Genomic DNA, 13,122 nt, shown 5'->3' on the forward strand with positions numbered 1-13,122 from the left:
TTACAGACTTGGGTTCTTCACGAATTTGGGACGTGACAAAATCCCACACCTCGTCCTCAGAGGGGGATCCCACCGAATCACCGGAGTCCGAGGTCACCAGTGACTCATCCAACGACTGCACTGGCGAGGCCTCCTCCTCCCCGGACGAGGGCGCGATTGTGGGAGGTGTGGTTGGAGAAGGCGATGGTGGAGTTATCGACGGCGGATCCATCGCGTGACACATCAGCGATGGAGGCGGTGGGGGGAGAGGGTGAGAGCGAGAGTGAGAGAGCGAGCGAGTGAGCATGAGTTGATCGAGTGTGAGAGAGCAACATTTAAAGTCGCTGGGAGAAATCGAGCAAGAGCGCTCGTGAAGATGTACATATTTTGTATATCACCGCTGATTCTTAAATGCAACTGGTAGTGATACCAATTATCACTACTGGTTATTAAAGGCACGTCTTTTGATGAGCTAATATCACTGCTGGTTCTTAGCTAAAACTGGCAATGATAATTTGAATATTACTACCAGTTTGTAACATGAACCAGCAGTGATAAGTGTTAATCACTATCACTGCCGGTTCTTTCTGACTCGACTTTTTATGTGTGCCTGAAGCTTCCGAACCGACAGTGATATGTTATCACTACCAATTACTTTTAAACCGACAGTGAAGAGGGGGCGCAGATGACCCTTTCTGTAGTAGTGATAAGTGCTCATATGATACTGAGATATGGAACTTTAGGTCTAAGTATCTTTTTATCATCATCCCTAGATATAAATGGATCTTTATCCATATCAAGAGATCAAACAACCAGAGTTTTTTTTTTATAGATATGATTTATTCATATTAAATTTCTGTAATATTTTCTCGATATATGCAAACTGGTGCATCAGTATTTTCAAGAGAAAGTGTTCAAGCTGTAAATCTAAGCAAAATTTGGTTTTACCCAAATCTTTCAACTCAAATTTCATCTTAAGATGATTGCTCGCTTCTTTAATATCTTGTGTATTTCCGTTGATATATTAAGATCATTGACATATACTGAGATGATGCAAAATCCTGTTGAGGATTTCTTTATGAATATACATGGAAAATCATCATTATTTGAGTAACCCTTTTATAAAAAGAACTCACTTAGTTAGTTGTACCACATTCTTCCCGACCGTTTTAAGCCATATGGTGACTTTTTGAGTTTTACACAATACATGTTGTGATTTGCTTTCGAATTCGGAATTTTAAGCTTTTCAGGGACTTTCATATAGATATCCGAATCAAGTGACCCATATAAGTATGCAGTCACAACATCCATCAACTGCATAGTAAATTCATTTGTACTGCCAATGAAATTAAATATCGAAATGTTATGCCACTTATAACAGGAGAGTATGTTTTATCATAATCGATGTCGGGTATCTGAGTAAACCCTTGTGCTACAAGTCTCGTTTTGCATCTCACCACCTTATTATTTTCATTCCTTTCTCGAATGAAAACTCATTTTGATCCCATAGGGAAAACATTATGAGTAGTTGATATTACTGAGGTAACTACTCTTTTGAGGAGCGAGCGCAATTCTGCCTCAATTGCCTCCTTTCATTTGATCCAGTCTGAGCACTTGAGGCACTCTGCCATTGACTTTGTTTATGGATCTACCTTGAGATCTTTGGCAATTTTTTAGGAGAAATATATGTCGACAATTGTAGTCTTTCTATTATATGATTCTCTTGAATTGATATAGTTTGTAAAACTTTCATTTAAATCTTCTAACTCTTCATGATTTCTCATAACGATGGAGTTACAATATTCTGATGTCCCAACATCTAAATTAGTGTGCACATTTGTGCTGGGTCTTGGATATTGCGTATCCATTAGGTGTCTTTCAACTTGAGGTTGAATTTTATTTACTGATTTAGAAAATATATTCCTTTGCTTCCGCGGTTGCTTTTGATAAGAATTATCCTTTTTGACTAGATTTCTCCCCCTCTTATTTGTATTTGGGAGATGAGTGGTTTTATGAGGTATGTCCACTCTTTTTGGTGCATTGACCATATGGATATGTGATTTAGTGACACTCTTGTGATCAGTAAATGCATCTAGCAAATTGTTTGTATTGTGTTGCAAATTTATAATTCTTTAAACTTTTTGTTCAGATTCTTTAGTACGTGGATCTAAGGATAGAATGCATGTGATATTCCAATCTATTTTCTGGTATTCTTTGTGGTACATATCTGCTCCTAATGCTGAAAAATTGTCATCATCAAAAATACAATTAACATACTAGGCTGCGAAAAGATCCCCATTTTCTATGAGGGCCCATTGATGTACGCTGTGGTGGTGATATCGGTAGTACACTGTGCAACTGAATTTTCGCAGATGAAAAATACTTGGTTGATTTTCATGTATTAACTGCAACGGGGAAATTGCATGATATGCAATTGGTCAAATTTGGATCAAATCTACGACGTGTAATACCACATGACCCTAATAAGATGTTGGTAAATTTCAATTATGTAGGAGTGATCATGCAATTAATTTGACTATCTTGATAAGAGATTTAACTAGACCATTTTGACTATGGATATAAGGTACTGAATGCTCTAGATTAATACCTAGAGCTATACAATAATCAATGAAGGTCCGTGAAGTAAATTCCGCAGTATTATCCATCCGGGTGGATTTGATCCTGTGTTCAGGATAATTTGCTTGTAATTTGATAATTTGAGCAATTAATTTAGTAAAAGCATGGTTCCTTGTGGATAAAAGACACACATGAGACTATCTTGTGGATGCATCAATGAGCACCATAAAGTGCCTAAATGGTCCAGATAATGGTTGAATAGGACCAAATATATTTCCTTGAATACATTAAAGGAAATTGAGTTCCTCATTTTTTATTTTGAGATAAGAGAGTCTCAAAATTAATTTTCATATGGCACATGCGGTGCACACAAAATCTGATGATTTGGAAAATTTTGCAATATTAATATTGTGACCAACAAAATTGCTAATAATGTTTTTCATCATCCCTACACCAGGATAACCAAGACGATCATGCCAAGTATTGAATTTATCAAGATTCTAAAAAATATATTTTAAACGCAATATGTGGTTTGGGTTTTATGTATGTGTAGTACAAACCAGATGATAAGGAAGGAATTTTTTCAAGCACTTGCTTGTCATATCCATTGAATTTGGTGAGAAATAAATATTTATCACCGTTCTCAGTTTGAGTTTTCACATGAAATCCATTTAAACGGATATCTTTATAACTGAGTAGGACATGAGTGGAATCAGGATACAAGAGTGCATCCTCGATCACCATGTGTGTACCTATAGAGAGAATAATTGTGGCTTGATCTAAACCCACAATTAATGCATCATGTCCAGCGATGGTCAGGACATTTCCATTTTTTTTTGTAAGAGTATGAAAATATTTTGTCTCTCGTAGTAATGTATTAGTGGTACAACTATCAACTAAACAAATTTCTTCCTCTATCTAATTGTTTCATGCAAAAATTCTATATATAAAAGAGAAAATTCAGTATGAATTTAACTCATATATAGAATACATACAATGCTGATATTATTAAGTATCATGTTAGAGATACATAATGATATACAATATACAATATTTGCTAGTACAGTAGTAGGCTAATGACATTTAGGAGATAATTAGGAGAATAATTGAGATCTCCAAACATATCTTGGGAATTGAATTCCACAAGCATGTCATCTATGTTGAGGGGGTCATCCTCCTTCTGCTAGACTGTATCTTGGTTGTTTTGAGGAACATTATGAGAAGAGTCCGATGCCAGATTATCTTCTGTTTTGTATTGAAGTAAGCCTCAAACCTATCCCCTTAAACTTGCTTGTCTTTCTCAATGAATTTGAGATACAACGCAACCAAATGTTTAGGAGTTCGACATTTACTTGTACGATGATTTGTATGTCCACACCTGTGACAAACTTGAGAGTTGTATTTATTATCATTTCCCATAAAATGACCTTTACCCTTGTCAATTCCACAGTTTTTCTGCCTATTGGAAAACCTCCATTTTCCCTTGAATTTCTTATGGTTCCTTTTGCGACCACAAAATTTACTTGTATTCTGAGTGTTAGCATGTACTTCAAGTAGAGGCGCAGCACTCATTGGACGATTTTGATGATTCTTTATGAGAAGTTCACCATATTTTTCAGCTTGAAGTAAAGTATATATCAACTCAAAATATTTTGTATATTTCTGATGAAAATATTGTTGTTGCAATAGCCACAAAGATAGATGGAAAGTGCATAAGGTTTTCTCAATCATATCTTCAACCAAGGTTGTGTGATCATATAATGTCAACTTAGAGCAGATATTATGAACTTGAAAGTTGTAGTCTGCCACAGACTTAAAGTCCTGAAAACGAATGAGTGACCATTCACGTTGAGCTTTGGCAACATGACTACTCTTTGTTGATTATATGTCTCCTTGAGAGAGATCAAAAAACAAGTGGATCTTCCTTCATTAAATACTCTGTTTTGAGATCTAGATGGAGGTGATGCCGTAAATAATGCAAAGTTGCATATTTGGAATGCTCAGGAATGGGCTCGGTATTTTCTTATGGTGGATTTACGGTGGCAATGATTTTTCGAGCGGACAAATTTATTTTGACGTCCATGACCTAGGTTAAATAATTGCTCCCATCCAATGAAAGTTCTATAAATTCCTTTTTAGTAATGTCAGCCATGCCCTACATGAATGCCGGTGGAGGAGACCAAGGATACCGTCGGCAGGAGAAGGAGAGGACGCCGGTGCCGCCGTAAGGATGAAGGCCGGTGGAGTGGGGGGCTCGGATGCCGGCGCCACCACTGCGGTGGTGCCGGTGTTGAGGCCGCCTGAAGTGTTGACACGGCACGGTTGACGAGACGAAGGATGGCTGTCTCCAACGCTATCAGTGCGGTGAGAAAATATCCTATTGTTGAAGCCATGATTGGAGTGCTTATTGTTTGGTCCGGCCCGCCGGAAAGGTGGTTGTTTGTTGATCTTTGACAGGTCCCCCGTTGGGACGCAACATGCTACCAGCCGGCGCACTGTTAGTGACGCCTGTAGTTCCAGTCTTCCAGATGATAAGAGACCATCAGGTTAGGTTGGGGATGCACCAGGGAATCATGCATCTTGCATGCATGTGTTTGTCCTTGCAGCAGGCGTGTAATTATCTGTCAGCGTGCAGGTCGCGTACGTAGTCAGCATGCGAAGGGTTCTGCTGCTTCGACCGTTCTCCTCGTCGTCGGCCACCGTGGCCATGCGCCGCCGGCAAAGAGTGCAGATGACGTTCCTGCGTGACAGCACAACAAGGCGGTGGCATCTAGCCTGCGCGCAATGCCAGCAGCGTCCAAGTGGTGATCGTCCAGCCGATTGGCGAAGATTGGAGAGCGTTGGTGCGTGATAACGTATTGTAATAAATGTAATGGACAGTAGAGAGAATTGAGTAGAGAGTGAATCGAATGATTTGCATCTCACTGTTGTGTTACATATATACATATGAAAGGGTGGAAGTTGTCTATTAGGGATAGACCTCTTCCAAATAGACAATAATAACTGCTACTTGCAGATGCTAATTACAGTTGAAATTGATTACTAATCATCAACCGTAACACTGTTATTGTTCTGGCGCATGGCTATCACCAGCGTCCTTCCGAGTATTTGCCTAATTAATGGAATGTGTGTGAGTCTTTCCTAACTTATAGTGTCTTGCTGAATTTACATGCACGGAGGAACCCATTATTAGGGTAAGTGCAGGAGGATATTTTTGTTTAGTCATGGTTAATGTTTGTAGTCGGGAAGACACAATTCGTGTTGAACTATAGAGTTTAATATCTTCTTACACAAATTAGATAATTCGTCTTCATTTATTAGTCTTCTTCAATCTCTGGCCATCTTTCCATATAATTTTTCTTCCATGGTGCAGTCACTCCGAATATGAGGATGAATATGTAAGACACAGAAAGAAAACAAGAGAAACATGTAAATATATATAAAGGTAAATATGTAACTAACGATCCTCATGGATCTGGTGGCAGCTCCCTCCTGCCTCCTGCCCTCCTCATCGCACTGGTCGCCGCCGCCGCCGCCCGCACCAGCCCACCTCCGTGGCTGTGCCATGGCCATTGGATCTGTGTGGTCTCCCTCGTTGTCAATGCCGCCAAGGAGGCAGCCGAGAAGGTCGTGTTCTTTGGGTCCTTCGACACCGCGCCTAACTTCGCACGATCACAAGACGAATTGCTTTGACAAAGAATGAAGAGAAGAACACGTAAATTTGAACACTATATGTAAAGAAGAATGACGAACATCGATTCGGATCTCCTAGAGATCTTTTTGTCCTTCTTCATCTTACTAAGCTAGCGAATAAAATTATCTTCTCACCCTTGCACCCCATCTAAAAGTTAGTGCCTGGTCCAGTGCTTAAGTACCTTTGAGTTGGTACCTTTGATTGTGGATCACCGAATTCTAATCAGTTTACAGTTCACATCTCTTGCAATGGACATGGCCGGTTGGTCTGTGCTCTATAAGAGTAGCGACAAGGCTAGCTGTGCTTCTTCTGCCCGGCCGGTTGTAAGTCTTCCCTTCTCTTGTCTCTAGCTTCGGTCTCTCACTAGCCATTAATTTATGTTTCTCCCATGACATTATTCCTCAAGCTAGCTAGTAGTTTCTCTGTGATCTGTTTCTAGATCTTTTTTCACTCTTCATTTCCAGTTTTTGTACAGTTCTTTTTGCAGCAAATATATATACTTTCAGCTGGCTGATTGGAGCATGGAAACAGCTGCAGTATGGGGACCCAGGGAATTTCAGCTGGCCAATTTGACCATGGAACCAGCAGTATGGGCTCCTGGCCTCCCTGTGGCGATATTTGGTGGCTGCCTCCAAACATCTGTCCCTAGCTCTGGCGGAGGGCAGCTGGTTGAGCATGCTGCAGCCACACAGAATGATCCGATTGAGAAACCAGCACAAGAGTTTGAGGTTGGTTTGGAGATGAAGATCCAAAATCCGATTCATGTGTTCGAGAAAGCAGCGCACGAGTTTGATGCTGATATCGACATGATGAAAGTGAAGATGCATAGGTACCCTTCAAACATTGGAGCTCTCGGTGAATGGCATACAGTCCCGATGGTGGTGGCCATCGGACCTTACCACCACGACCGGGAGCACCTGAAGCAGGCGGAGAAGGTGAAGCATGTGGCTGCTTACCACTGCATCAGGGACTCGGGCCACTCAGTCCAGGAGACGTATGATGCGGTCGTCTCCGTCGCGCACGATGCCCGCAGCCTCTACGACAAGGACGTGGTGGCAGGTATCGGCGACGACGACTTCCTACCTATGATGTTCTACGACGCTTGCTTCTTGGTGCAGTACATGCTTTCGTGTACTCCCACTGGCTCTGAAGAGATGGATCCGTCATTGCGCAGCTTCCTAGACTCCAACGACAGAGACATCGTTCATGACGTCATGCTGCTTGAGAACCAGCTCCCCTGGCGGGTGGTCGAGACCGTCATGAGGTTCAGGCCTGTGCCCTTGGAGGAATTCTTTACTTGTTTGAAACGCTGTCTGCAAGACCGCAAGGTTCGCGAAAAAGAGCCTTTTGTCTTGGATGATAGCTACCAACCACCGCATCTCCTTGGTCTCCTCCGGTTCTACATTGTAGGAAGAAGCAACACCAAGCGGCCCCCAAAGCCCGAAACCGAGTCGATATCATTTTCTGTTAGTGCCATCGAGCTTGCCGAAATCGGCATCACGCTCGCAGCCAACAAAACAACAGAGCTCATTCACATGGGCGTCAAGAAGAAAGGGCCCATCTTCGCCGAGCTCTCCCTGGCGCCGCTGTCCCTGGACGATGCACGTGCAAGCTGGCTCGTCAACATGGCAGCTCTCGAGCTATGCACGATCCCAAGATTTGAAGATGCTGAAGATGAAGAGTCTGCTGTCTGCTCGTACCTCCTCCTCCTCGACATGTTCGTGGATAGGGAGGAGGACGTGCATGAGTTGCGAACAAAGCATCTCCTGCAAGGAGGAGGAGGACTCACCAACAAGGAGGCGCTCGACTTCTTCAGGAGCCTTCAGGGCCTACGCCTCGGATCATGCTATGTCCGCGTCATGGAAGAGATTGAGAATTACAGGGTGAAGAGGCGGATGTGGATCAAGGTGCACGCGTTTGTTTACAAGAATATGAGAACCATCGTCATGGTCATCTCCGCCATTGGTGCACTTGTCGGTATCTTTGGGACGATCAGGTCTCTCAAGGTCCATGCCCATTGATCTACGATGCTGTGAGATGTTCTACGCTTTAATTGTTTAGTTTCCTTGGTAATTAAAATTCCCTGTATCTGAATGCCATTTGCAGTAATGTTATACGTTGGCTCCATCTTAATCTTCTGATTCTCGATCTAGTGTGTTGTGACAATATTATGTATTAGTCTGTTGGCTGTGGAATTTCACTACTACTGAAATGATTTATATAAGACGGTTCGAAAATCCTGTGTGTGATATTTTTTTCCAAACCATATATATCCAAGGGTTTATGCAATCAGGTTTATATAGATAGTTCGAACCAGCTGTACTAAATTTCCTAGAGCTAAAAAAATCCAAAAAATATTTTCCTACAAACACCAGCCTCCTATGTAAAATGTAGGTGCGATTGCAAATCATGCTATTTTTCAAGCTTGCATTTTCTAGGAATAAAAAACACGACCTCTAATATTACGCGAGGCTTTCTTACCATCTCATATATCATTAATTGATGATCATTATATAAAAATAATCTATATAAGAGATAATTCCAAACAAGTGAACGCTATCTATACAAATGGTTCCAAATTTAGAACCGTATATACTATTCTATTTGTGCATAGTATTACTACTTATAGTACAGACGGTTTAGAACCGTCGGTAAAAAAGGCTGATGTTCATTTGGTTCCAGTTTGTAACTGTCTATACTATAGTGTCACACTCTGCTAGAACTGCTCGTTATCATTTTCTGGGATAGTTTTAGTTTGAAGCCATCTGTGGTAACCTTTACACAGATTGACATCTCACTGACTGGATTCTATAGTAGTATTTGCAAAATAGCTGTATAAGAGAGATTGGTTACTCGGTGTTGATCACTAGGCTAATTTATAGCTAAACACTGTTGTTGCATGCCAATGCATTTTTTAAGCCCTCTCCACCCACCCTTTTTTTCCTGAAATTTTATTTGGTAGTGTAATTTTAAATTGCATTCAAATTTGAATTACTCTACATCTTCGAAAATACCAAACAGTTTTAAAAACTCAAAATCCTATGGGGCCTGATCCTCTGACTCTACCCTAACTCTAGCCCAGTATAGGCCTAGCCTAGCCCAACCTTTCTTTTTCTTTTTCTCCTTTTACTATTGTGTCACAGCGTCTCTGATCTGGTCCAACCCCTCGCTGATCGGCCCATTCTAGCATCTCCCCACTGTCGTCTTCCTCTCACCCCCTTCCTCCAGTCGTGACCCTCCTCGTCGCCTTATTCCCTCTCCCTCTGCTCTGATGGGCATGCTGGCCACATTGCGCATCCCTGGCCTGTCGGTCGACCCGGCTGGCTGCAAAAACCAGCTCCCATGTCATGACGGAGTCTTCTCCGCACACAAGCACCGCCGCCAATCCACTTCTTCTCCGTCATCGGCACATCTCCGACCACCTCTGGTCCCTTCGACCCACCGATGAGTAGCATGTAGCCCATCTCCACCTTCCCTAAGTCCCCCCCTCCTCTTTGAGCTTCCACAAGCACTGCACATCACCGCCCGTCATCCCTTTCGGCATGTTGCCGGTCACCAGCAATGCTACTCTGGCCGAGCAAAGCTCATTGTGACATTCACCACACCCAGTAGAGCCCCTCGCACACGAATTTTCATGATTTTAGAATTATTGTGGTGCCTTCGACACAACCCTGTTGTTGTTTTTTTGGAAAAGTCCATTTAACCTCTCTGAACTAATGCCCGAGTTTGATTTTCCCCCTTAACCACAAAATCAGATGTTGAAGGTCCTGCAACAATTAAAACCGGTTTTCCCCTCCCCGTGTGGTTTTGAACCTGGTTTTGTCCTAGTTGGTGTTGACGTGGCATCCAAGCGTTTTAATTTTGCTAATATGATATCCACGTAGACAACACACTCATCACCTTCCACCCACTGTCATGCTTCCTGGCGCATTCCATGCCTCCGATCGTCGACATATTCAGAATCACCATACCAGAGGTGCTGCCTCTCCTGGAGCGGGCCATCTCCATAGGTGACGTGCTCCGCCTCAACCGTGCCGCACACGTTGTCCTCGTCTAGACGGCGTTCACCAACCACACGCTCCTCTACAACCACCTCATCATGCTCTACTTCCTGCTCCCATGCCTGTCCGCCGCCATCACCACCTTCGACTGCCCGCCCACAAGCGTGAACCACAGTGTCTTTTCGGACTTGTTCCACACGCTGAGCCTGTCGCTGAGGCCTAGCACTAGGCAGTGGTGCGCGATGATGGGGGTGGCCTTCTCCAGGCCAAACACGCCCTCGTCATCGATGATGTACACAAAGGTGCTCCAGCCCTCCGGGATGGGCTGGTGCAGCTATGAACCCTCCATGAAGGCCCAGTCCTGCGCCAACCTCAAGGTTGCCCACCATGCATGCCTCGAGATAAAGCGGCTCGAGGGAGGCTGGTAGAGACTAGATCCATGACGAGGTTGAGGAGACCACGGTAATTCGCTTCCCTTCTTCCACTCCAGTAGCATCAGCAAGCTCTCCTCTCACTCTCAAGCCCCTCAAGCAGCTCAAGACCCTTGGGAAGGCACTCAACGTCTAGCTCCGCCATTGTCGTCACCGCTCGAGCTCCACCTCACCGTCGCCATCTCAACTCCGACCACCCTAAAGCCCCTAGAGATCACGGTGAGGATCCTCAGTGTCTTCTCTAGCTTTCCCAACCCTCTTGTTCCCCTCTACGAGCCCCCACCAGTCCGACGCCATGTACAGTGCCTTCACGGCCCATCTTCTCCATCGTCGGCCACTGGCAAAGCCCAAATTCACGCCGAGGAAAAGGAAAGGAGCACCCTACGTTGATTGGATGGAAAGTTCAAAGCTAGAGGAAGGAAAGGCACCAATCAATTGACGAAAATGGAGAACATAAACCTAAAATCACCTGCAGATTTCTCATCAGCCACCAGATCCAAATTGTAACATCCTGAGTTTTAACATATTAATTAATTACAAATTTTTCTCCAAATTAAAACTTTTGGTGATTAATTAAGTCAACTAACATCAAGGAAAAATGCATATTCAAATATGTATTTTAGTTGACTAGGTATTTCAAAGTGCACTAGAATTATTTCCAAAATAATCCATACGTTAAATTGATTCATATGCATTGGTTTATGGTTTTTGTGGTTCTTTGTGTGGAGATTGAAATTGAATGTCTCTCAATTTCAAATCTGTTCCTAGATTCCTTCAGCTCAAATCTAACTTGACTTCAAATCATTTTCAAAGTCTCAAGATCCAAATCCAAATACAGTTCAAATGTATCCATAGAAATTATACAAAACCCAAAACCTAATTCTAAATCTAAATTCAAATACCTCCATTTGAATTTAAACCCCCAAACTCCTTTACTTTTTCTTCTTCCTCCTGGGATGAATCTCTCTCTCTCTCTCTCTCTCTCTCTCTCTCTCTCTCTCTCTCTCTGTTCGGCCTGTGCTCAGCTGTCTAGCCCAACCGACCATCTCTTTCCCACCCGCATGTGCACTCGTCCCAGCTACGCCCATGCACGCTCGCCCGCACCCCACACACCTCAACCGTTCGCGTGTCAGCCATCCGACACATGCCCACGCACCCCCTCCTTTCTCCCCCCTCATCTACCTCACCGCAACGCCGGCCGCTGTTTCCCCATCTCCGGGAAATATCCCGACCGGCCTCCGCTTCTCCTGCTCTCTCTTTTCTCTCTCGCTCTCTCTCTATCCATGCCCGCGCGCCCATGCCATGCGACTTTCACTACCCGCCAGTACGTGGACGGCGCAGAGCGCCCACGCCACGGGAAACACGGTGGGCACCGCCCCACCACCTCACCGTTGCGCTGCCCGCTAACGTCCCATGATCAAAGTATACCACCTGTCATTTTTAGGGTTGAATAGCTCATTTCTGAGGGTGCAGAAGGTGGCAGGGTCATTTGTGAGTCCAAAAAAAGCATAACCTATATATAATAAAAGGCCCGACGTCACGCGCACACCGCCTCTCTGTGCACCTCCCTCTTCTCTATAAATAGGGTCTCCAGTCTCCCTCTCTCTCTCTCTCTCTCTCTCTCTCTCTCTCTTTCTCCATTCGCCACGCCAGCTCGCTGTTGTCGCCATTCACTCCATCGCACCTCCGTCGTCACCAGTCATCCATCCACAAGCCGTCGAGGAGCTCCAGGGAGCCGCTGCCGTCCCTATGCCATCGTTTGTTCGCCGGAAGCTCGAGTAGAGGCCGTCCGAGCCGCCCGCGGCTTCAACGCCATTGCTTCACCGATCATCGTCCCATTCTCGCCGTCTCTGAGCATGGTGAGCCTCCCCAAATCCCTTAAGTGCCCCTCCTAGATAGCGAGTCTTCGACCTCATGCTCTCTTGGCCGATTGATGTGCGCTGTCGTGTGTTTGTCTTCCGCCGTCATGCTTTTGCCAATTGCTGGCATGCTGGTGCTCCGTGTGTGGCCAGCCATCGTGCCGTATACCTAGGGAGCTTAGGCCCTATTTCTTTGCAGGTTGGCACCTCCAAGTGCAAGGGAGGTGCTGCCCGATTTTTCCTGTGTCGCTGTCCCTTCTCCGACCATCGTCTGGTATCGCTCCCGCCGCCAACCGTCGACGTTGAGCCCACCACAGAGTCCGTCGTGTTGTGTAGATCCCTAGCATGGAATTCATGTCACAAAACCCTGGCCAAAACGCATCACCAGCGAGTCTACCGGTGACCCCCACCGCAATCCCCCGCTACCGCTGTTCTCTCCCCGTTCTCCGTCACGCGCGCGCGTGGCTGGGCTCTCCCCCGCGCTGCTCGGCCTGGCCTGCAGGCTTGTCTTGGCCCAGTAGCGGCCGGCCTTCCAGGCTAGCCCAGCCGCCCATAGGCGCGCGCCCCCATGGGTGGCCCAG

General features: G+C 44.7%; 1 protein-coding gene across 1 annotated transcript; it reads left to right on the top strand.

Annotated features, from left to right (window-relative positions):
- Positions 1 to 6,771: 6,771 nt before the first annotated feature.
- On the top strand, positions 6,772 to 8,310 carry LOC133886536 (uncharacterized). Its single transcript, XM_062326209.1, has one exon. It carries the CDS (start codon positions 6,772 to 6,774, stop codon positions 8,269 to 8,271), a length of 1,500 nt encoding a protein of 499 aa, XP_062182193.1. The 3' UTR covers positions 8,272 to 8,310.
- The last annotated feature ends 4,812 nt before the right edge of the window (positions 8,311 to 13,122 follow it).

Source organism: Phragmites australis, chromosome 12 (assembly GCF_958298935.1).
Source record: "Phragmites australis chromosome 12, lpPhrAust1.1, whole genome shotgun sequence".
In the NCBI taxonomy this organism is placed as follows: Eukaryota; Viridiplantae; Streptophyta; class Magnoliopsida; order Poales; family Poaceae; genus Phragmites; species Phragmites australis.